The sequence below is a fragment of the Anopheles funestus genome, chromosome X (assembly GCF_943734845.2).
Source record: "Anopheles funestus chromosome X, idAnoFuneDA-416_04, whole genome shotgun sequence".
NCBI lineage: Eukaryota > Metazoa > Arthropoda > Insecta > Diptera > Culicidae > Anopheles > Anopheles funestus.
Window position 1 is genome coordinate 2,066,049 of NC_064597.1, and position 25,847 is coordinate 2,091,895.

General features: G+C 41.0%; 1 protein-coding gene across 5 annotated transcripts in view; it reads left to right on the forward strand.

The window, feature by feature from the left end:
- The first annotated feature begins 1,424 nt into the window (after positions 1–1,424).
- Positions 1,425–25,847, forward strand: part of LOC125761114 (uncharacterized) — a 35,576-nt gene continuing 11,153 nt past the window's right edge. The window contains exons 1-2 of one of the 5 annotated variants that reach the window (XM_049422003.1): positions 1,425–1,558; positions 6,706–7,342. In XM_049422003.1, the coding sequence (XP_049277960.1) occupies positions 7,235–7,342 (108 nt within the window). In that variant the 5' untranslated portion in view covers positions 1,425–1,558; positions 6,706–7,234. Of the gene's footprint in view, positions 2,355–6,705; positions 7,343–21,180; positions 21,550–25,847 lie in introns of those variants that run through there. The other 4 variants (XM_049421986.1, XM_049421993.1, XM_049422020.1 and 1 more) reach the window with 4 other exon arrangements.

Below are 25,847 nucleotides of genomic sequence, written 5' to 3' on the forward strand. Positions count from 1 at the left end.
TCATCTCCTTTTCGCTCCTGGTTCGGTCTATCTTGCATCTGCTTCATTCAGGTGTGCTATTTGTCCGAAGGAATGCCGGTACTTCCGGCTGTTAGGGATCTGCAGTTGCATGTATTGGGGGTGGCTTGCAAGGTCTATCCACCAACTCCCTGCCTCGGCGAAGATCTTAGGCATTCTAGCTGTTTAAAGTCTGGTAGGATGCAAGGACGGAAGGGACATCCAGCCGGCCCTAACATGGAGAACAGATTCTGGTTGTTCCCCTCTGCTCAATTTAGCCATATAGCCCATCTTCCCAAGGGGTTATTAGCTTAAACTCAAACATTTGGAGATATGCCTGTCCTGTACGCCGTATTGACCGTAATATTCCGTACATTATTGTAAAAATAAACCGTAATATCCTTAAACAGGCCTTGGATCTGTACCCACATCAGTGCGGCATTGCGACATACTCTGATAACAGAAAAGAGAACATTGTTTTCTATCAAATTAAGTCAAAAATCAAAGAATAGAAACCATAAGCTAGTAATTATACAATTTGACATTCTATTTTACAATTTGTATCATTGTTTTTCCCTTTTTAAAGGGAAATAAAGTTCTAAATATAAATAAATACCCTTAAACAGGCCTTGGATCTGTACGCACATCAGTGCGGCATTGCGACATACTCTGATAACAGAAAAGAGAACATTGTTTTCTATCAAATTAAGTCAAAAATCAAAGGATAGAAACCATAAACCAGTAATTATACATATTTGACATTCTATTTTACAATTTGTATCATTGTTTTTCCCTTTTTAAAGGGAATTAAAGTCCTAAATATAAATAAATACCCTTAAACAGGCCATGGATCCGTACCCATTTCAATGCGGTATTGCGACATACTCTGTTAACAGAAAAGAGAACATTGTTTTCTATCAAATTAAGTCAAAAATCAAAGGATAGAAACCATAAGCCAGTAATTATACATATTTGACTTTCTATTTTACAAATTTAACATTGTTTTTCCCGTTTTAAAAGGAAATAAAGTCCTAGCAAATGGTAAGTTTGTAACAAGCTTCGTCGTCTCGATAGAAGCTACAAAACTCCGCAACAAAAAAGCGTTGTAGTTCCTGTCCAATGACTTTTACGGCTCATTTACCTATATTTTATAAGAGCATTATCAATCTAGATTCCATTAAACAATACATATAATAAGATTAATTTGCCTATTAAAAGTTATAAATGAAATAAAAATGCAGAATTTATTGTAAAAATCATTCATCGTACATATGTCGCTTACACTGTGCTCATTGCAAGTTCATGCACATCTCGCTCTCTCGCTCTCTCGAATTCAATTTCATATTTCGAGCCGGATGAACACCTGCGTTAGGTGTGTGCTCTTCCCGCACGCTACACAATACGCGAGCAAGGCTATTGAACGCTTCTATTCTTCAAAAGAGATTCAATAGCGTGCGAGCAACGAAACAAAGCGGTAATGCTGGTGTGCGTCGCGTAAGGCTTTACCAAAGCAACGAACAACGCAGTAGTGTGCGTGTGAGTGTGTATGCGTGCCTTGCGAGTAAGTGTATTGTCAATCGTACTAGGAAACGTTAAGGTATGAGCTGTAGGGATGTGAATAATTACAAAATTTTAACTGAAAAGTAATAAAAAAAAAACGGTGCAGCCAGGCAAATAAACAAATCATGCAATCAGGCATCGATCAGTAATAAAGTTATGTTGCGAATTCCATTCGGGCGGTGGTTCCATGCGGTGCAATTGTTTGCAGTTTGTCGAATTTTATTATATTTTATGTATTTCGTTTTTGTGTTAAGTGATGTGGAAGTGTTGTGAACATTAATATATTTAAATAAAGAAGAACAAAAACCTCCAACTGCACAATAATTCCATCACCTGCCGTGCAATATTGTGGTGGTTAGGGTAATGTTTGATTTATAGGGCATGAGTATGATTGTTTTTACGAATTCTTTCAACATCCTTCTGGGATGGAATTTTACATTTAAAAACTTGGCCTTGGTCGAGTGTGACAGTTATGCTCTTAAAAACGTCGATAGTAAGCATAATGACGGTTAAAGGAAAATTCGAATCCTTTTCCTTCTCTTCCCAATTGAAGCAAAAAAGGGCGCAGTGGGCTTTTACATGCGTTGTACAACGGGACGCGAGTTCATGTACAAACACAACCCCTATCGCGCTGCACTCTTTACTCAAACGTGTAATTTCCACCCTTTCTCTTTTCCTCCCGTTGGTGGTCTCTGTTGCGCTAAAGGTAGCAGCTTGGCCAAAGCCGTTTCTGCGCGAGCCCAATAAAGGCGCTTTTTGTGAGTTTTTGTTTTCTTTTCCGCCAACATATTTGGAAGGTTCCTGTAGTGTTCTTTTTTGCATTGTGTTTTTTTGTTTGCTGCTAGGAAATGGATTAAGGATTTTTAGGGTTTGTAGAAGAGGCGTGATTCATCACTGGTGTATAGCCTTTTCCACGAAGAACGCTTACTAATAGTACCGGTGTATAAGTGAGTGAGTTGGTTGTTTTGCGACAGTGCGATCGAAGGAAAAAGGAGTTGATTTTCCACGAAAAAAAACCATACATAAAAGTGTGCAAATTAATTCGATCACTGTAGATCGCGAATTGTCAAAATTAGGCGAAAATAAAAAGAACGTTATTTTGTTTTCCAACGCACACGGCTCCGAAAGTTTCGGCAGTGTGTGCGTGTGATAATCGAAACTCGCGTGCTTTAAGCCACACTCGTGCTTTCCAGCTTGCTCCGCATATGCCTTTTCATTTACTCTTCTCTACCTGTAACCATGGTCACCTTAACCTCATGCCGCTGTTTGCCGTGCGTGTGCAAAGCAGGTCCGGAAGCGTTTTCACTTAAAAGGTGCGCAAACGAGATGCGTGTGACGACGCACAGTTGCGTGCGTGCGTATGCGTGTGTGTGTGTGTGCCCACGCTTGTTGGAATAAACGTCGTGTCCGATGTCCTTGTGCACACACACACACATACAAGCAGTAGTGGAATCCGGTTGTGTGGTACTGCTCTCTTTCACCCCTAATCGGATGAGGTAATTGCGTGTGCGGGACAGAGAGGCAACGGGCGACATCATCCGCCTCTTCTTGCACACGCTGATCGTCCTTTTCGATGTAGTTATGAAACACCGTTCTAACGTACAGCATGTGCCATCTCGCTCACTCTCTCTCTCTCTCCCAAACGGTGTGTTTGAGTAGCTTTGTTCTGGTATGAAGCTGCACGTACACGGCTTATAGGGATATGAGCGGTTATGGTAACGCTGCAATAAAACATGGCGATGACGTCATTTGGTGCTATAAAAAATACTTGTCACTTGCATCATTTGACATTTATCTTGCTAATGTTGTTAATTTTCATAAGAAGTTCGATTTGGGATGTGAACCAACGATGTACAGGTACTATCCGAAATACACGGCACTTGATACACTGTTCCACAAAATACCCGAAGGAAGTTGACACTATTGCTATCAAGTATGAGCAATATTGTACTTCAATTTGCCGCAATAAATGTGTATCTCGGCAATTACCTGTATCTCTCCATCGTGGTTGGCATCCTCTTTCAAACGATCATCTTTTTTTTGTTTTGTATTTAGAACCATCAGCAAAAAACAAAGCCCTCGAAGGCAAACACACAAATTGCCTTCCGTGCAGAAAACATATCATCCATATCCAACTCCGGGGGGGGCTCCCTGATTTGTGTGCCTTTACTCGAAACAGAAGCAGCTCCCGAACCTCAAAGCGATTGCTGCGATTGCGAAACCTAATACCGGCGATGTCACCAAACGCCACACACACACTGCTCGTATCCTTCTCACGTGTATATCCCGTGCGAAAGTTCCGGTACTACCAGCAGATCCGTTTGGTGGATTAGGTTTTTTTGCGGCATGTGTAACCCCCGACGGAAGGGGTTTTGAAGGAATGGCACTACATGTACGCAAGCAACAACATGTAGATTTCTGCACACGCGGCTACTTCTGTATCTTTGTCCGGAAATGTCCGTATGTGAGCTCGTACTCTTTGAAACGCAAAAAGCCTGGAGGCTAGATCGTACCAACGCCTTACTGTCCATATATGCGAATGATACATACCGGTACGGCGACTCCCTCCATGTTTAGTTTAGGTGTCGCAAAACGCATTAGTACGTACGGCGAATCCTTTGTTGCGTTCCACTCCTTACACAGCTCAGTGGTATGCAATGTATTCCAGCTAACGATGCAGTTTCTAGACAAGAATTTCAGTTTATTGTTGCGTCTTTAGAAGGAATTGTAATTAAACAAAAAAAACAAAAAGATATTCAAATGTAACTGTCAGATCTTTGAGATGATACCTAATAATAAAATGGCGATGACTCTGTGTGTCATGGCCGACGAGATTAGATTTTACTCATAACGTAAGGTTTGTGTGCGTTTGAAAAGATCAGGTTTTTGTACATCCGGTACTTACAACATCCTGTCGCATCCTCTGTTTTGTAAACCCCAGCAGTCGTAACGAAGAACGATGGCAAGATCTTGTGTACGTTGAACCCCATTTTGTCTATTGGAGCTTTGGAGTATGGAATTTTAAATAAAGCTACTGAAGATGAGCGTAAAGAGGACGCCCTTCACATACATTCCTCCGTCTTCCTATCTCGTTTTTTTTGTTACGCACATTTCCTGAAGAATTCGTTAGCCACCAGAGGACCCTAACCTGATTTCCAATTAAAGATGCGCCCACGTTCACCTTATTATATGTGTACCTTCATTTGAATTGGGTCCATCATTAAGGAAGGTAGGTTTAAGAAGGTTCGTTCTGGTGAGGTTTTCCTGCTTTTGGGATAGATCTCTACAACCTGAAACTCTCCCACAAACACACACACATGCGCCCCTGTTTCAACAAAGGTGAAAGGTGAGGTGATCCTCGCACTGTTCTGTTCCCATGCGACCGTTGGCAGGTGTTCTTGGTGGCGTTTTGTATGTATCTCCTCATTGTGGCATCAGGGCAAACAAAATGGAAAACTGGCGTCGCTTCATCAGAGCATGTAATCAAGGAAAAAGGGGCCCGTTTTGTAGGTACCGCTCTCATGCATACAGGGAAACAGTACAGGATCGTGTAAAGTCTCTCCAGTGGTCGGCACTATACATGCGGTTATTTTATTTTTATTTTATTCTCAGTTATGCGATTTTTCTCTCCAATAAAACTCTAGTTTTCAATCTTTTTTTATTTTGCCATAATTTTGCCATAGAATTTTTATTTTGATTTTGCCATAATTTCTTGAATATTTCGAATTTAATCACCTAAACCGCTTCAGCTATTACGCTGATAAAATAAACGTATAAAGTTTGCAAAACGAAATTAATTCGTGTAAAGTAATAAAAAAAAGTTTTTAATTAAAAATATTCTGTTAAAAAAATCGCATCTTTTGATTGCTTGACGACCACTGACATTAAAAGATCTTTCCTCATAACGATCGTACCAAACATCAATTGGGGGTACGGGTTCTGAGTTAAGGTGTGTTTTACCTCCGTGTGTCCCGGTGTTCCTTTTTGAAGGGATTTTCGTTCTATTTGATTGCGTTTCCTGTAGTTTTTAGGTTTTTTTTTGCTGTTCGGGGTTGTTTTTCGATGTCATATTTTCATAAGGGTGTGGTGTGGGGTCAGTAAAGGAAGTAAGGTATATTTGTCTGTTTTTTTTAACGATATTTAGTTTGTTATTTAAATTAATAAAGTGAAAGTGTTCGTTATATAATAAAAGTTGTTAAAATTTTTAAACACTACAATTCGTTCTACAATCAACAACTCAACGATTCATCTATCAAAGTATCCTGTACAAAAGGGGGAAAAAGGGTGTTTTTCCCCCCATCCACCTATCAACCACGAAAACGTCACTTGGTTCCACAATCAACAATCGGTCCGGTGTGTGTGTTGCTAATTCTTTACTGGTTGGATTTTTTGTTGTTGTTTCGTAAGAAAATCGAAACGAAAACCACTGTTTGAAGGCGTGTGAGTGTATATGCAAGTGCTGCAGCAGATTATTGATTCTTGTCCGCTTTTACCCCTCCTTTTTTGGTGTATTGTACCGACCTAGAAATAGACCCAGTCGGTTGCCGTCTCCTTGGCAACGGAATAACATGTTGCGAAGCCAAACAAACGTTCGTTCGAGCGGTGGGGTTTTTTTGGGGTAGATTTAGAAAGGGAATGAAACGCGAAAATAAAAAAAAATCTTCTATTCGGAGTAGGCAAAAATCTGATGGAATGTATTAACCACCACCAGTTTCTTCACCACCAATACTTTCCTAGCAGTAGAAGTATGACAGTTGAAGGTGATAGATTTATATATTCTTGTTCTAAAAGTCTTGACATCGAATCATATTCAAACAAAAACAAAAACAAAGGGTGAAAATGAAAAGAAAAAAACTACCGCCGATTGATGTTGTATTGAAAGCGAATAGAAAGTGAAAATAAAAGATAAGATAAGGGAGCTTTTTTTGTTGTTTTTGTTTTGCATCTTTCAACCCCAACCCCACAATGGGGGGGCGGAAGGTAGCATTACAAAACGGGTGGGAAACGATTCACGACTCACCCTACTGTTTACTGTTTTTTTTGTGCTGCCAGAGGTTGGGGAACGAATGTGTGCAAAAAATGTTTAACATTTCTCTACTGCGTTTTTCTATCATTAATAATGTGTTTTTCTCTACCGGAATGGTGCAGTTTAGTATAGAATGTACAATGTTTCGTATGCATTTGCTGCGATGTGTGCCTGTGTGCGTGTGCAGTGTTCGTTGCTAGATTAGTGTGTGTGCGAAATGATCCTGTACGTGGCGTTGAAAGGATAGCGCGCTCGAGAAAGCATCTCTGTGTGTGTGTTTGAGTGTGTGTGTGGGTAACGGTGAAGGTGTGCGGGAAGACAGCAAGCAAAAGGAGAAGAAGAAAAAAAGCAACCGTGAAAGCAACGAAAAAGCACAATCAACCCCCCTTTCCTGCCTCTTGCCACCCGTCCCGTAACGCCTGACGCCGCGCCACCACCCTCCCCTTCTGCCCGATCCGGCTCTTCACCAAGCAAAGCAACCAAAAGCACACAAAAGGACATACGGTCGTGAACGAGCGAAGTGAGAGCACAAGAGAACGGAGAGAAGCGAGTGTGTGTTTGCTTGTGTGTGAGCCGCGCACCTGTCGTCGCTCGCAGCGAAGGGCAGCACGAAAGGGTTCGGTGAGCCCGGTCGGTCGTGAACACCCAGGCATGAAGGTGACGGTGTGCTTTGGGGAGACACGCTTCGTCGTGCCTTGCCCGCCCGGTACGACCGTGCTGAAGCTGGAACAGGAAGCCATTCTGCGATACAAGCGTAAGGTAGGTACAAATACGAGCAAAAGACGGGAACAATGATTTTTTTTTGGGGTATAAAAGTATAAAAATAAATAAATTTTAATTGTACAAGTGAAGAGTTACACAAAAAACACGCATCGCAAACGTTTAAAACAGTAAAATCGAAATAAAAATAAAATTAATTGCTTCTAAAAACAAAAGACATCAACAGTCGCGCAAGCGACGAACCCTTCCGATGAAATTCATTTGGCTTTAGCAAAAGCGCATTATTGTTGCAATGATCGTTTGTTTTGATTATCAGATTAGTTTGAGGAGTAGAAGTACGGTAAGGGCGCGGAACATAGAGAAGGATGGAGTAAATGATTAGCGCCGGATGTTACCTCGAGAAGGTGCGCGTACTTTGTTTTTTTTTTTATTTCATTTTCTTCTATCGAAACGCTACGAACACGGCTCATGGTCATGCTTTTCCGGTACAGGCTGTGCTGTAAAACACCCAATAAAGGGTCCAATGTTTTACACGCATCGTGAATTGAAAATCGCCATAAAATTGCATACATATCCGGTCGGAAGCGGGAGGGGGCCGTTTAGCCGTCTAGAATCGTAAAACATGCTGATTCATATCGACCATATTGGCAACATATTGTGCTTAATGTTGCATTTTTTTCGTTAATATAAAAAGGGAAAATAATTTGAAAAAAAATTAAATAATATGTTAATAAAATATTATAAAATAATGAATAATAATTTCTATGGGATTAATTTTCACCATTCGAGTAAACAAAGCAAATGCATGGATAAAGTGCAAAACGGAAAGGTTAAACACGGCACAATGAAAAGAAAGTGCAAACGTACGGAACACTTTTTTTTTAATGCTTCACCCCGAGTTTAAAAGTTCATTTGATGGGTAATAAATATCGCAACACTTTCTTCTGCTGACTGGCAATGACAGCCATGGGAACCGAAATTCAATTTCCTTTACCGCCCTCCAAGTGCAATGGAATGCTCGGAATGTTTTAGCTTATTTATTGTTTATTGTGTTATTTGTTTACAAATTTAATGTATTTTTTTATTTAAAAAAAGTAAAAAAAAATATGTACACTAAAGATGCCCTTCTAATGTCGTGATGTGTGCCCATGCAGCACAAAATAGTAATCTAAAATTAATTTAAATGCAATCAATAAAAATGTTACCTTTGTTTCGTGAACCACACCGCGCTCACAATTAATTTTTATTTTACAACGTTCTGACTTGGTTCCTTTCGGGGGATTTTTTTTTCTTCTAACCCGCCTAATTTGTGTTGAGATTTCCATTGTTCTGTTCCGTTTAGCCTATTTCACGCTCACTTATATGATCCTCCGTGAGGCGGTAGTTTAGAACACAGAACAGAAAAAAAGCTTGAAAACGTTCCGTCAGACGCGTTGCGCATCCTAAACAACCCTCAGCCTGTAATTGGTCGGTTGTAAATGATTTTTTTTCTCTGTAGAATTTAAATTAGATTATGCAGTTCGCGTGCACACCCGCGACGTGGCACGTTCGGTTTTTGTATTATTCTGACGCCCGTTTGCAAAGCGTGCGTGTGCACAGGAGATTTTTTATTTCATGTTTAAAATGGTAACCAACGAAAATGTATCCACTTTGTTGTCATTTGGATAAAAAAGAAGATTTTTTTTTGCTGAATTATAAGGCTAAAGAAAATAATTAGTTTTCAGAAATAAGTGAATCGTCAGTGAATCATGATTCATTTAAGAGTCGATTCTTTTTCTTTCATTCAAGAGTCGATTCATGATTCGAATTACTACTCAGTATTCGTTGAAATCAATATGTCAAATCATGTGTCAAATCAACGTCATATCGAAGCAGCACGGATAATCCGACATAAGTCAAATGGTATCCGGATAAACGGTTATTATTTTTAAAATGTCTGATTTCTAGTGTTTTTAGTATAAAATATTAAAGAAAAGATATTTTTCTATCAGTAAATCGACGAAATATTTCCGTATCGACGTCAATGTCCCTTCTCTGACGTTTGCCATTTCAAGGCTGGGCTAAGAGAGACATTTCTTCATATTTGAACGGACGGAAGCAACGACTCCGACCGGGCAATGCCGTTAAAGGAAATGAAGGGATAACGCAGAAGCATAAAAATGCAGAAGCAACCATTTTATTACACATCGAGCTACACAGCCTGCACTGTGGAAAGTGGTGTGTCGCGCTGCATTATTGCGGGTGCATTTTCCGTTGCATTTCCGTTCAATATTTTCGTCGACCCCGGCCATATGGGGGGCAGCTGTGTGTGCAGCTCGGTGTACGATCCGGCTATAGTTAAATGGCCGCCGCACGGTTATGCTCCGTGCTTTGTCTTTCCGTTCTTCGTCGCTTTTCCCAAGGACGACCGGTGGAAAGAGTGTGCACAACGAAAAACCGGCGGGGAGGGCACGGTACGAAAAGAAAGACGAGAACAAAACAGTGTGAACGCGCCATAAACGGTTCAAGGATGTGAACATATGCGGGGTACATCTTCCACACACACACACACACTTAGCTCTGATGCTGTGTGTGGTGCAAAGTGATCGAAATGGAAGCTTGCAGCATGCTTTCTTTATGACGGGAAGGGAATGATTTGGAAGGAAACGAACGGTAGGAGGGGGGGGGGGGGGGGGAAGGGGATGAAAGAATGCAACAACATATGCTATGGGTAATTTACGTTGAAGTTCTTGTGTTCTAGAAAGTCACCCCAAGTGTCATTTTCCATCTTGACAGTGAAAGAGAAGGGAAAGAGAGAAGAAAGAGAGAGAAAGAACACAGCATCTAATTTTTATTGCCATCTGTATGAAAAACATTTGCTGCGGGAGTGTAGTAACTATTTTATTTATAAAATGAAATATAGTAAAAAAAGACAGTGGAACTTCGATTATCCGGGGGCGGTTTAACCGGCAGGCGGATTAACCGTGCACCGGTTAAAAGTATTAAATATAAAGATATTATATACGCTTTATCTAGATATATAATAGACCTTAATATTTAAGGGACTATTATCCGTAGAAATCGATTAACCGGGATCAGTCCCGAGCACCCCGGATAATCGTCTTTCTACAGTAGTATAAAAACAGAGATTTATAAAAAAAAAACAATTTATCAATTTTTATTTTTTTTTCAATTTTGATAATTTTCTCATATACCTTGATCGACCTGGCCGTTCTTAAATAAAAAAAAAATAATTTTTACATAATAAATTTTAATTCCAAATTTGGATTTTTTTTAACTAAAATTCGGAAATTTGTCCGTACTTTAATTTGATTTTTTTTAAATTAATCTTTAATGCTGGAGTTTGAGAAAAACATTTTTTTCCATGTTAAACTGTAAACGATCGTTCTTCGGAATAATAAAAAAAATTATATCACATTTATCTAAAAACGTACGTGAATATATGTCTTTAAGCAACCTGTACGGACGTTATCGTTTACGGTAGCCAAATTGTGTACAAACAACCCTTCTCCGGAGTTTTTTTTGTTTTCTTTTGCACAAGAGAGACGCGTACATTAAAAAAACAGCCATTTTGCAAACAATTTTCAATTTTCAAGCTAGAGAAAACCGGTGCACACTGAAATTTGTGCGCCCATTTAGCGTTTGTTTGATTGTTTGACTATGAACTGTGCTTTAGTGCAAAAGGGCTCTCTAACCGCTTTTATTTACGCTTTTGTTTATTTTCTATTTTTAAAGCATTGCGTGTCGTCACGCACGGAGAAGATGTTTTTCCTTTCTTGTGCCACCTCCTCACGTTGCCGTTATCAGCTTCTTCTTTTGTTTTCTTCTTTTGATTTGCTTCTTTCCTATCACTATCGGCTGTGAAAATAAGATGCACGCGTCAGTTGAACCGGCACGCGCGTTCGCTTTTCTCTCCCTCTCTTTCTCTCTCTCTCGACATTTTTGATGCATTGTGGAAGGTGAAAAGTTTTATTTTTTTTGCTCTTCTCCTCAAATCCATTTGTAGCTATTTTTTTTTGTTAGCCCTAAGCGGCCTTCCCGCCGGGTCCCGCACACCCCTTCTTTATCTGTTTCGCCGGTCGGTTAATGGTGTGATAACTGGCGGTGGCTCCTTACGGTGGAGCAATCGGTTTTTGGCTTTTGTACGATTACGTGAGCAATTTGTGTGTGTGTGTGTGAGCATTTTAATTTGTGTGCATCTTCATCCTCTCGCGCATGATATGTGCGTGTGAGAGTTTTGCTCAAATGCCTTTTCACCGTTTATCTCTGTGGTGGGGGGCTTTTCAGATAGTTTTGTCGATGGTGCGAGTTTTCCGGGAAAGTTATCGCCCGAAACTTGTACTATTAGGGCCTTAGAAAAAAAATGCCAGTGAAAGAATTAAGAGGAAAAGTGTGTGAGAGACAGAGAAAAGAAGAAATGATAATCAAAACGATTAAGGATCCGCTTGTTAGCATTCCAGCAACAGCCCAGCGATAAACAATGATCTGTTTGTAAATATTTTCATTTGTGGAAACTTACGTTCCTGTCCGGGAAATTGTTTTGCTTCCTATCCGCTAAATCTCTTGCTAGAAATTGTGTATCCTGGTCACGGCACCAGCCTGTTATTCGCTTGTTTCTGCTCTAAAGAACTTGCATAATGCTGTATCCTGGTCACTGCACCGCAACTAAAATCTTTCTTTTATCTTTTATTTTGAATTTTGCGCTAAATCTCTTCCTAGAAATTGTATCCTGGTCACGGCACCAACCTGCTATCCGCTTGCTTCTGTTCTAATAACTTGCAAAATGCTGTATCCTGGTCACTGCACCTGTCAATTATTTTGAATTTTGTACTGTTTAAAGCTAAATTTCACATACAGCCTGCACCAACGGGCATTATGGCATTAGTGTAAACAGTAGACGCCTGTTTTACAAACCAATTACGCACGAGGGGAATCAACCTTAAACCCTAACTTTAATTGCACAAAAAGAAGGTTACACTTTCTTTCACCGAACCCAGTCGTACAAATGTGTGAATGTAAAGTCGCGAGGAATTTGGTATTTTGAATGTACCAAAAACGTTTTTCCCTGCTCCCCCGGCCCTTCGTTTCCTTCACCCTGTCGTCGTGTGGGAAATGCAAGTGCCTATGTTTTGTGACCATTCCATTTCGCGCTTAGTGTTACGTTTGTTACGCTAAACAGCACTGCTCATCATGTTGCAAAACAGCAAATGCCATCAGTAATTTGTTTTCCTATGCAAAAACTAAAATAAAGCGTGCAAAGAAAAGATGACTTTCCACGCTCGATCTCTTCTGGGAAGGGAGGAAGAGAGGCAGACAGGAGGGAGATGTAGGGGGACAGTTGGTAAAGGATGGAAGGTCTGCGTTGGGCACTGGAAAATGTTCGATAATTTTGTGGTCCCCATTTCTAGCTGAAGACGGAGAAAAAGGTCAAAAGACTACTAGTGTGGGGAGGTTCGTCGCTTACTCATTCATGCAGTGCCAACAGTGTGTCTGTATGGTCAAAGAAAAAACAGTAAAGATCTGCAGATGAATGAGAGAAAGGGGTGGGGGACACTACCGGGTGGTGAAAAATGATCAATTTTCCAGTCTAAATTCCTTTTTCCGTTTGTAATTTTTTCTCTCTTTCTCTCTCTCTCTCTCCCTTTCCTACGTTTGTCGAACTCGATTGTTGGTCACGTACTGTGGTGCAGCTTACATTTTTTGTTGTCTTTCCATTGGGCGACACTAACGCGGTTTGATTGTGTGTTTCTTAAACCTCCTCCCCCCCCACCGTTTGAAAACAGTCCAAAGCTACCCGTGTACAGGATCGATTCTGTGCCCGTTCTCCATGATTGCTTTCGTGACGATTGGAAAGCGGAAACTACACTTGGGGGGATTTGTAAAGGGGAGTTGTGACTGTTGTTAGTCATACCGTTTATGGGTGACCAAATGTGGTTAATTAAAAACTGGCAGGCTGTATTTAAATGTTACTGCTGCATAAATGTCACGATCGGGAGGCGTGGCCGAGATGCAAGATACAACGCGCGCGGAGAAGCATGTGTGCTCGATCGCAGGCACGATAGTAAATGGAAAATTGAATTTGTTTAAACAATCAGAATTTATGGACGCCTAGGGTGGGTAAATTCATAATTTTTTCCCGAACGAAAACATGACATCATAAGGGTGACAAATGGGAAGGTCGATAACAATAATGAAAATAAATAAAATTAAAAAAAAATGGAAGTTATAAAATGTGGTAAACAGAGCCAAAAAGTTATTAAATATTAAAAAATATAAAACACATATAGGTATTCAGAAAAAATATAACAAATAACAAAATAAATAAAGATATAAGGATATTAAGATTAATAAAAGAAAACACAAAATATTCAAAAGAAGAAACAAATATTTCGTAGTTTAGTGTAGCTTCGAAATAAAAACAAAACCACTCAAAAAAGAGAATAAAATGAAACAAAAGAAAAGAAAAATGTCAAAAATTGTTTATCTCAGAATATCGCCAAATCGCCACAAAACACCAGCACGTAACGAATTTATCCATCACGTGGGAAAAAGAAATAGAATGTTATGTGAAAATTGTTTAATTGTTGCGTACACGCGTTTCTGCGTGCACCACCCCCGTGCGTGTGTGTGTGCTTTTCCTCACTTTCCCGTGTGGCGGGAAAATTGGCTTTGGCTTTCCTTTCATGCTTTCTTCCGTTCGGGCGCGCGTGATGCCCGCGAAAATTACCGATTTTTTTCCCTCTCAACTCTCGCTCATTCTTCCCTTGCTCTTCCCTTCCCGCACACGCAACAGGGCAAGGGGGGGGAGGGGAACTCCTCGTGGGGTGTATTGGGCTGCACCGATTAGCAACACATTACCCATCTTTCGTGCCACGCCGCACCACCCGCCGCGTCTACTTTCGCGTGGTGCATTTTCTTTCTTGTGTTTTCCACGCTTTTCCAGCACACATACACACCCGCACGGTACGGAAAGTAAAATTGCAAGCACACGCGGTGAACTCTTCTCGCGGTAAACGAAAAGGGTTGTGTGTGTGTGTGTGTGTGGGCATCAACACTCAAAGTGTTCAAAGTTATTCACTTTGGTTCGTTTTTGTTGTTGCTGTTGTTTCGTTTCGTTTCCGAAGTGGAATGTTGAACTCGTAACCTAGTTTTTTTTGTGTGTGTGCTATTCCTTCTATTAGCCTTCAATCATTTCTATTTCCGTTTTTTTCTCTTGATGTTGCTTCCTCACTCGTTTTCGTGTTTCCTTGCAGTGATTTACTGTGAAATGCATTATTTCTTATAAATTTCTTCCCGTTGCTTCATTTGCTTGTTGTTTTATCTGCACAATTTGTCTTTAGTTTGTTGCTTTTCGCAACTTGGTTGATTGGCGGTGGGTTTCAACGTCTGCAGTTTTACGATTTAGGTTGTTTGTTCCCCTTTTGTAGTTGTATTTATAAAAGTTTTATTGATGATGATATAAATGTTATTTTAATTTCCGTTTTCTTTTTCTTATTCATGAATATGTGATAATTTGTTCTATTTGCTTCATTTGTTTTGTATTTTTTATATTATTTATAAAAAATTATATTAAACTTTTATATTTTAAAAGTTCATTCATTCACTTACCATAAAGAATGTAAGAGTTTTAAATTACAAATAAAAATTATTTTATCTAACGACCTTTTAATGACTGTTAGTAAATTTTTTTATGGCACAAATCTTATCGAACTTATAGCATTTATAGCATTATTATAGCATGTTAGTGAATTTTTTATGGCACAACTCTTATCAAATTTATAGCATCACATAGTCGAACACATTTGTCACCTTTCTCCCCTATTTAACGCCTTTCGACCTAACACGTGTACATTCGTTTATTTGCACAGATAGCAGCAAATTGAAACATCGAAACATTCTCCTGCTTCTTCATGCCAGAACTGCTTTACCAGTAATCAAACTTTTATGGCTTCACCTTCACCCTGCGCTACTTGCATTTGAATAATTAATGCAACAACAAAAGAAAAAAAAACGAACAAAAAAGTGGCGAGCTCGTTCTGTCGATCCAAAAACTCGAATCAGGAATGGGTTTAGAACGGAAAGGAAATAAAAACAGAACCAATGGTGAAGAAAAGGTTCGACACTGTCGGTTGATAAATTAATTTCTATCCACTAACTTACCACCACCCACAAGGCCCCCGAATGGCTGCCGGTGGGCCGTGTTTGCCGTTCAAGGCTTCCAGGGTTTATACTCCATGGCCGTCGACTGGATTGGAATGTTATTCCTGTGTTGTGCAATGTGGGCGTTTGTTACGTTGTTTGCTCATTGCGAGTTTAATTCATTAGCTTGTCAGGTCGTCTAGTGTTGGTGGAACAAAGAATGCGAATAATGATTTAATTAAATGAGGTATTTAAAACATAGTAGAGTTTATTAAATTTAGATGAGTGTTTTTTGTATTGACGTTTCATTGAGCAATATTTTATTAAATATATATTTTACCATAACCTTCACACTAATTGAACCTTGTTTTGTTTTTCCTTTTTTCTCTTTTCCAGGTGAGTATCGATCGGATGGATCGGCTTTATCCCTTCAACCGAAACGGGTAGGGGATTATTCAATTATCTTAACATTTGTTGGCCCCTTGTTGAGTAAGTCAATATATATGGTAGTTATTCGGTAAGCGTATTGTTGCCCTCTCTTTGACCTAACCAGGGGAAAAAAGGAGTCTTTATTGCCACCGGTTTACTGTCAAAATGTGTGTGAGTGCGAGCGCGCTTTTTTTTGTTCAATCAACAGATGTACAATTATGTACAAGAACTTAAATGCACAGCATGAACACAATACCATAATGTAGTTTTACAGTGATATGTTAACCTTTCAACACCAGCAATAATCGTTAATCGTGCTGTTTATGTTAATTACTTGAAAGAGCAGTAAATACTAAAGCAATTTTCCCAGATAGCATTCTATCCAATAAATGTGGAATGCGATTAACGATGGAAACGCGTACGTTGTTTCCGTTCCTGCAGGGGTTTTCATGATTGAAAAGGGTTTTAATTTAGTTTTTAATTTTTCGGTGGTGTTACATAAATGTTAACTGGGCGTAAAAAGATGTTAAATAGAATAATAATATTACCGCACAATAAAAATAAAAATGGTTTATAATTAGTAACCCTGTAAATTGGTCTTGAAGGGTTCCATACTTTACCGGAAGATGATTTATAAAAAAAAAAATATTTTTTTTTTAAATTTGAAATTGTTTAGAACAACCCTGCAATATGTCACGAATGGTTTTAATGGTCGATGACGCGGCAATCACAACTTGGTGCGTGCTATTTGCCGATAATCACAAGTTGGGGGAGATGCTTGCCATAATAACTGTACGCCCCTCAGTGTGACACACAATTTCAAGGTTAGGACTATGAAAGGAAGTGTACTCATACACACTGTCGTTAAAAGGTGTGTAAGGAGACATAACCTTACGAGGTTGCGATTGAACGTCTACGCTGTCGACCTCTAGAACACTTTGAAGAATACACGGCGAAGCCATTTGATATATTTATTGCCACTAGAACAAATGCTTGCTTCGCTTTTACTCATCATGCAAATTGGTTGGGGGGGAAGGGGGACCATTTCCTGCCAACTTGTACTGGTAAGAACCATTCATATTTATCACCCAGACTTTTTTTTCTTCTCCCGAATAGTGATGCGTCTCCTACATAAAGAACACGGTCTATCATTATCTGCTTGCGTGCGCACTTGTAATGGCGCCAGATCGTGTAATGACGCCCTAACCTAATCTTCTACCGCGAGATATCTGGCAAACACTTGCCCCGGATCACCAACGGTTTGGCGCTTCTCGTGGCAACGACACAAAAGTATCTGTCAGTCCGTACTGCGCAATGGATCACTTATCTTTCGTGATCTAGATGTCACTGGATGGAAAAACAATCACAGACAGTCTGTTCGCTTATGTGCAAATACACGTCGCTCTTAGCTTCCATATGGGCTCTCGAAATGGGCAGATGTATGGCGTTTACAGAAGCTACAGTAAACGCCCATTGAACTGGATAACTACCCATCTGGTTGGAGGGGAGGTAGTTACTCATTAATCCAAAGTGTAGTGGCAACTCCCTTTCAACTTGTATCTCTTAGGTCTATAGGAATTTAGAATCTGATTTTAGCCTAGTAACGCTCTGGTACATACGATTCAGAGTAACAGGTACCTTGGAATATTCTATTTGACATTAAGCTGAGTTAGGACTTAGACGTGGGCATAGAATTAGGACTCAGACATGGAGCATCTTTGAAGTTCCTTTATGAAAGCTTGGATTCACCAAGCGAATACAACGTTAAGATGAGAAGCATCATTTGAGGGTGTAACTATAGTCCATAGAAACAAATCTGTGATAACACTTGACGCTATAATTCCTTAATACCTGTGCTATAAAATGTCCAGAAATATACAACGTCAAGGTGAAGATAACAGATCTTCACCAAGTTGTTCATAACATCCTCATAGTGTCGTTTTTATTTGAATACCTAACCGTTTGAAGCTACTGAAGAAATAAAACCACTTTATAAGCTATTGAAAGCCTCAAGGATTTTGTGCCGGGAATATTGAGAGTCTTTTCGGTGCAGCTTTGGGAGTCTCTCAAAGTGTCAATATTTGTTTGGAGGAGAAGTCGTAGCGGTATATGAGATACGTTGACTGTGAAAGCGGCAGATATATCTGATCTCTCATATCAACTACTTCTAATGCGTATAGCATTTGCAAGGTCTTATGGATCCTCAACCAAAGAAGAGATGTACAGCTTAATTCCTTCAAAATTATAACTTTTGGCAACTGTTACACCTGATGCTGCATGTGTGTGGGTTCGCTTGCCCATCTTTGTTTCGGTTGTGACCGTCGTGTGAGATGAGTTATGTAATGGCGGCCACAGCGCCAGTCAAATCTATCAAGTAAAAGTGAGAGTGAGAACAAGCGAAATTGGAAGTTCGCAGCAGGCGACGTGGAGCTTGGTCTTTTCATTTCATTGCAGAGATGTCTGATGATCATCGGCACCATGGAGCAAGGTTAGATCCGCTCGTCGTGGTGTATTAAACATTTCACTGCGTATATCTCATGTCGTTACCATTTGTGGAACGTTGTGTTGGCGGTAAAACGAAGGGGGCGACCCAGGCCTTTTTGTGAGGTGGCGCGCGAGATGTGTACGTCAAATACGAGTGCGAGGTGTTTGTTGTTTGTAGAATTCGCGAACGTTTGTTTGCGATGTGTGTATGTCTGTTAGCAGACGGAAGATGATTCATAAGATTGGCCTCTCTTTGGGTACCTAGAGAGCGTTGGAGATCCTTGAGGTGTACGTGGTTCTGCAGGATTAGAGTTATTGGGAATACCGCCATACTGAGACACCTTAGGGAGTTCTGGACATTGATGAATCATTGTTAATGATGATCTCATAAGCGCTTTTGGTCGTCACAATTGGACTAGTAAGCTGAGGGGGGGGGGGGTTTCTTCAAGTCTCCAACACACTTGATGCGTACCTTGCGCAACGAAAACAGCCATCCCTTTGTTTGTATGATCCGATGCGGAGAGACATCTTCATTACTTACCAATGCCCCCCCGACAACACCGTGTACCGTGTGTGTGCTCCACACACAGTTTTCATGAAGCCTGCCCTCAACAATGTCGATTAAACAAAGTTACAGCGTGTATTCCCACCTCTGGCTCTTCTTCTGCTCTGGGTTATAAACTCCGGTGATCTTTACCCTGCCCCGGGAGAAGCAACAAATCGTTAAAGGCATAGTAAAATCGAACCAAACTACACACGCATACCAGCATAAATCGTTGCATACGCCGCCACGTGCATCGTGGAAATAAAATGACCAGTTGATGACGCGCCTGCCCTACCAAAGATGATTGGTGTACCGGTGGTGGTTGTACGGCAAAGGGCAGTCGACCAAAGAAGAGCCAGAATGAGAGAGAGAGAGAGAGAGGGAGCCTACAAAGCAAAGCGACGCGAGAAACACCTAAACACCGGCCGTGTATAGGTGAGATGAATGGATGTGCGCGGAGCGCTGACGGATAAAGAGATGAGAAGGGCATAAGGAAGAAGGCGAATACAGCGTGAAGGGAAGGTGTATCTACGCAATCCCCAGGCGCAAAAAAGCTTCGTCGGTTGTGTGTGTGTATTGCCGCGCTTGGTGGTATGGCTGGCTTGGGTAGACACAAGCGACGTGAAGTATTATTTGTAGAGAAGAAAAAGAACGAAAAACCGGTTTATCGAGTTCTCCCGTGCCCTCCTGTGTGACCCCACCCGGGTCCTTCCCTCCCTTTATCATCCTTGTATTTCTCTTACGTACTACGATCATTTTATCACTTTTTCATTCGCATTCTGGGGTTTTCGGTCTCTCTTTCAGATGAACGCTTCACTGTTTATTCCCCCCCCCTCCGCGTGTTCACTTATCTCTTTCCCTTTCCGCAGCTAAACGCAAGCGTAAACGCAAGCCACCACCGCACACACGCACACAAACCGCGTTCACCTGTTCATTCGTTGCGCATTTGAAGATTGGGCTTTTATAGTATTTGCGCGATATACGCAGCACTGACGCATGCGTACGGATGAACGCTTTTTTTTTAAAAATGAACTCATGAATGATTGACATTTAAATTCAAACGGTTACAAATTTACGACCCGAGAATCAATTATCGATAAAAAAATTAGTGTTTTTTCTGTTCATGGTTTATGATGAAGGTGTTGGGGTTAACATTGTTAAAGATTGCCATTAACTGTCTGGTTAATTTATGATCAACATAATAGTGTAACACTTGCACTTTTTAAATGACTATATTCCTTTTCTTCCCTGTTCTGGATTATATATTTAAAAGGAAAAGTAAAATACGCATGTCAGAGCGTTTTTTCTATTTTTTTCTATCAAGACATGACAGCTAGACACGACAGCCTACTAAGTCATGTGTGTAATTGCTAGCTTATTAGACTTATTTTTACCATATAACACAATCCGGCAATCCGTAGCCGACACTTCATACATTATCGAGCCACCTCTATATTCGGTAGCAGAGCTTTATTATCGGTAGTGCCTCGGGGTAGGCCCGATAGTGTATGTAGTAAACGGCTCCGGTTTCACAAGACAGGGCCTGGTATCAAATCCCACTCAAACCGAACCCCACGTAGCAAGGACTCTGACAATCCGGATACGTTGTAAAAATAAGTCTAGAAAGCTAGCAATATCCGACATGACCTTTAAAGGTCGTTAAAATAAAAGAGAGAGAGAGAGAGAAAAATACGTTCTTTTGACATTTAACATTTGCAATCAAGCAAAAGTTTCCACGTTGGGGCACTCGATCTCGAGATCCCGTGTTTGACACTCCTGCGTATTTGCTATTTGCATACATTTAGGCGCTTTTAAAAGTGGGTGAGAGCGAGAGAGAGATCGAGCGTGTGAGCGAGTAAGAAGAAAAGCCTAAGAAAAGCCTAATCGGTGATCGAGCGAACGTTAGTATTTTTCTCTCTCTTTCTTTCAACCCCTTTTCGCACTTGCTTTGGCGAGTCACCCACTGTTTGAGAGCAATAGGCACTGTAAGAAATCGTGTGGTAAAATTTGGAAAAAAACATATTTATAATTTTATATTTATCACATAAAAATATAACTTTATTTTATGTATGTCAAAATAGTTAAACATCTTCGCCGTTTTTATTCTACAAAAATAAAAAAAAATAGTTTTGTTTACAACTGTCATTTTTGACGTTTTTCGCTTGTTAGAAGTGATTCAATTTTTTTTTATAATTTCATTTATGTTGCTAATTGCTTACGAGAACAGGAATCTGGTTTCAGTTGAGTATTAAACTCTTAATAAAGCCTTTTTTAAACAAAAAAAAAATAATAAAAAAATGTTCAAACACTTTGGCTGTCATTTGAAGTGGAATAGTTTGACAGTTAATCTCATAACTTGATTTTCTAAATTGTTGTATGGAAATAAATTAAAAAGAAAAACAAATCACAACAAAATCATTCCCCACATTTGCCCAGTGTTTGTGTGTGTGTGTGTGTTGTGTGGCCCGGGATAGCGGGCTCCATATGTATATCCACCGTAAAAGCGCATCTAGGTTGCTGCCGTGGCCGTTTTGTTTGGATGGTTGGTGTGTTTTGAAGTTAGTCACGCGTCGGTTTCCGTGGCAGGCACACCACCAGACGCGGAGTGGCATGCTGCGCCTATGTTTGTGTATCAGTGTGTGTGTATGTGGTGAGCATTCGGAATTATGCTGTCACTTGTCACAGATGTGTATAGGGGGTGATCGTAAGAAAGCAAAAAAAAGGGAGAGAGAGAGAAACAGAGAAGGTTCACTAAAGCGCGGAATGCAGTCGTCCACTGTCAATCGTGGCAAAAACCACCCCCAAAGCAAGGCAGCTCTCACGATCGCGTTTCGCTTTTGCTTCCAATTGGCAAAACTTTGATTTCGATTGACGACGGATGGTCGTGCGTGCAGTTGTGTGTGTGTTTGTGATTTTTTGCGAACAGTTGTTGGGGGTGGTGAGGCTGTGAATAAAGGGGGTTGAAATACACAGACACGCACGGTGCACAAGTGTTTGTGGTAAATGTTTCTCTAAGCCTTTGCTCTCGGTACGGTTTCCTTCACGTGTGCGCTTCGTTTCGTGCGTGTGGTGGCCTCAGCGGAATTGTTGATGAGAGGAGGGTTGAAAAGAGGGGGGTGGTTGCGGCGGTTGTTGAAGCAAATACAACAATTAGAGCTTTTCAGTTCAGTCCAACAAACGAGAACGAGCGCGCTCGTTTGGTGTGTGCAGCGAAGTAGGATAGAGAAGAGGAAAGGAAAACGAGATAAAAAGAGAGAGAAAGAGAGAGAGAGAGAGGGTTCGGTCACCGTAACAATTGGCCGTTACCTTCGCCCGAAGGGTGCGCCGGACTGGGTTGGTGTGTGTGTGTGTATGCGTTTGTGGCACGGTGGAAAAGTTATTAAAAATCCACGGAAAATTTTCCCATATTTCCTGGTTGCGGAAAACTAGAACAGAGCGGAAGCGAACAGCATTTAAACTCATGTCACACAGCTGATTGCCGCAGTCACAACAAATAAAAAGGGGGTGGGGGTGGGGGGTGGATTAGTGTGCGTGTGATCACACCACTAAACCTCGGCATTTCGTCTACCTAACGATCAATCCTGATCAGCAATCGAAAGACGATCACACAAAAGCTTCGAGACCGTGTCAAAGCGCAACAAAAAACAACCCCGGAAAATCCATCTTCCTTCAAACAGTGAGTTTCCCTCACTTCCGTCGTGTATCAATTGTACCAGGAAGTAGCAATTTTCGCAACACATCACTTCCGAAGCTTCCGAACTGAATTTGCATCAAGTGGTGAGGCGAGAGAGTGAGATAGAGAGAGAGTGTGCGTGTGCGAGATGAAAAGCGAAAAATGTGTTTTTCCACCCCTCGGTTTTGCCGTGCCGTGCCAGTGTCAGTTTCCAAATGCAACTGTGTAAACGTGTTTATCCGCGCGTGTATGTTACCCTTACGGCTAATAGGTTTTGGTGTACGAGGGGGGTGAGAGGGGGAGGGGGTGGTGGCTCCTCCTAAGCACCTTCGCTTGAAGGCACGACAACCGAGGGTCTTGATCATAAGATCAGGTCGCTTTCGCTTTTTCGAGTGTGTTGCAAAGTGGTTGGGTTTTTATTTCACCCCCTTCTCGCACCCCCCTTCACCCCCACCCCTTTAAAGCTTTAAAGTTTATTATCACCACCAACGTTCACGTGTGTGTTTTGAACTCGTGCAAAACGGCCCCAAGTGCCCCAGCAATACACGTGGAAAAATTGGCATTTTATTTAATTAAAGAGTGAAAGGAAAGAAGAAAGAACAAAGGGGAGGGAAAACGGGGAGGCTGGAAGGGAATAATATGCTTCCCTTACCGTACTTAAATGTGCTCTCTTATCGCTACAATCAAACGAGGCTGAAACGAAACGGAATTGATCAAACTTTGGATGGCGGAAAATCGAAAACGTTTTTCACTATCCCAAAAAAAAAGATGGGAGGGTTCGTCGTCTGCTGCTGCACAAATCACTCACCACACAAGTGCACGGAAGGAAGCCTTCTTGTGGCTTTGATGAATATCTGGGCGATGATATGTGTGTGTGTGTGTGCATGTATTTATTCAAGCGAAGATAATATATTAATGTGTATGTGTGTGTGTGTTTAAATAATTTAACACGGAAAAAAAGGGAAAAAAAAGAAACACACAGCAATCAAAATCCACACAACCAAAAACGGAAAATCGGAAGAATCAAGACGGTGTCAAAAATTGTTGTCAAACCTCAACCATCAACCAAGCAAGGCTGTAATTGTTTTGTACGCACAAAAAAAAAAAGAAATAAAAATTGTAATCGTGTGTAAATTACATTTTTGATTGAACATCGACGTCTAGTAGGTTTGTCGCCCAAAAAAAAAAAAGGTGGACAGAAATTCTTCTAACCCATTAATCAATATCTGTCTACCATTTTGATCTGCTTTCATATTTCATGCACGAAGCGTTACACAAAGGCGTCATCGTGGATATTTTACGGTTTACACTTCCTCTCCTTACCTGCTCTGTTTTTCTTCTTCTACCAACCAAAAAAACACCGCTTTACAAAGATTGCCATTTTTTTTCGGTTTTCAAACGGATGTAAAATCCGAAAGGAAGGTCTATAACAGTATTATAGACCCTCCAATATCTCCTAGCGCCATTGTTTGATCGCTACAAGCTGGGGGGGTGTGTATGTATTTGCGGCCCATGAAGTTTTTCCCATCAAATCGGGCACCCCCTTTCGGAAAATGCACACCGAGTGTGTTCCATCTAGGGGGGGCCCAGTTGATTCATCTCCTCAACTCCCTATTTCCCTTCTCCTCCCTCTCTCCCACACACTCGCTCCTCACCGGGAAACGGTGGCCGGTTGATGGGTCCGATCTCATTACCGATCTGCTGTTCCGTTTTCAGCTCCATCAACCGAACACACCCGGCTGGACGGAACGCTCCGTTACTTCTGGCACATTTCTATTACAATGCTCCGTCATTCTCCACAACCAGCTCCAAACCCGGGTCGTCCAACACATTTCCCTCCCAGCTACACAGAAAAAAAAAACACACCACACCGTTTGGTAGTCATTTCAATCTCCCTCCTCCGGTCGGTGATGAATTTCTTTAGTCCCCCGATCCGTTTTCCTGTTGAATTTCGCGTGTGGTTTTCTCTTTCGCGCTTCATCTTGAAGCTTTCCCGTGTGGTGTTTGTTGCAGTTTTGCGTTCGAACCGCCTGACCACCTTCCTTTTGTATGCGGGACGGGAGAAGGGGGGGGGGGGGTGGGGACGAGGGGAAGAGGTGCAATAACCGACGGGCACAAAAACATTAAGCCCCCACGGCATATAGACCAGATTGAATTGAGGTGTAATGGTCAGCGTGAAGGGCATTGCATTGAAGTTTTGTCGATAGATTTTCTTCCACAAAACCCTGAGAAATAAGCAACTTAACCAAGAAGAACTGAAGTGGGTCATTTTCTTCTAACTCCCCTCTCGAGGGGGGGAGGTTGTGAATAGAAACTGGAGCCACATTTGTAACAAAATATGTTCCAAAGATACTCAAGGGTCTTCGCCTATTGTTACCCAAAAATGTCGTCGAATAGCGTTTGGATGCTCTTCTTCAGTATGTCTTAAGTTTTGAAGATAGTAGAATCTCCTCAAGTTTTAACGCCCCACAAAAAACAGTCAGATGTCGCCTAAGAATAACGTCCAGCGCTACGTTAAGGCTAGACAAAGCAGAGTATGCTGATTGACACCAGCAAGGTACAGGGATGGAACGATGCTAATTTGCGATAAACGAACTGTCAATAAAGTTCACCCTGCGGAAAACAGTAAATGGCATCGGCAAACAATTGAGATGCGGCGTTGTACATCACCTTTCCAAGGGTTGTTTGATTTCATATTTAGTGACAGAAGCCAGGAATGGAAGCATAACCAAGTAACTGGTTTGACTGCAACTGTAACCCAGGTAAAGCATATCGTTTGTGCCTCATGTTTGTTAGAAAAACAAAGATGGTGGACTGTGTTGGATAACACCTTTAAGCCGGCTGGAGTGCTGAGATATTTTAGTCTTGTGAACAATATCTTGAAACTCTTAGATGTTATGGCAAGATACCTTTCAGACATTTATGTCACATAAGAGTCACGTCTTGCGAAATAATAGTCACCGGAGGATGTCTTCGTAAAGTGTCTTGCAGAGATACTGTTGAGATCAGTATAAAGAGGTTCTCTCCAATACCAGAGATGCCTAAGGAAATTCACTTGTAACTTGCGGATATTTTGAAGACTCTTTGTGGGGTTAGTTCTTCAACCTGATATTCAACGATATTTAAGAAGAGAGATGCAAATATTTCTAATCTCCTACGGCATAGAGATCACCAACTGCCTCTAGGTTAGAGCAATTATTATCCAGGAGGTAGAAATAGTATGTGCAAATTGTTTGCCCTCAACACAGCAAACAATGAAATGTGTGCTTTGGGTT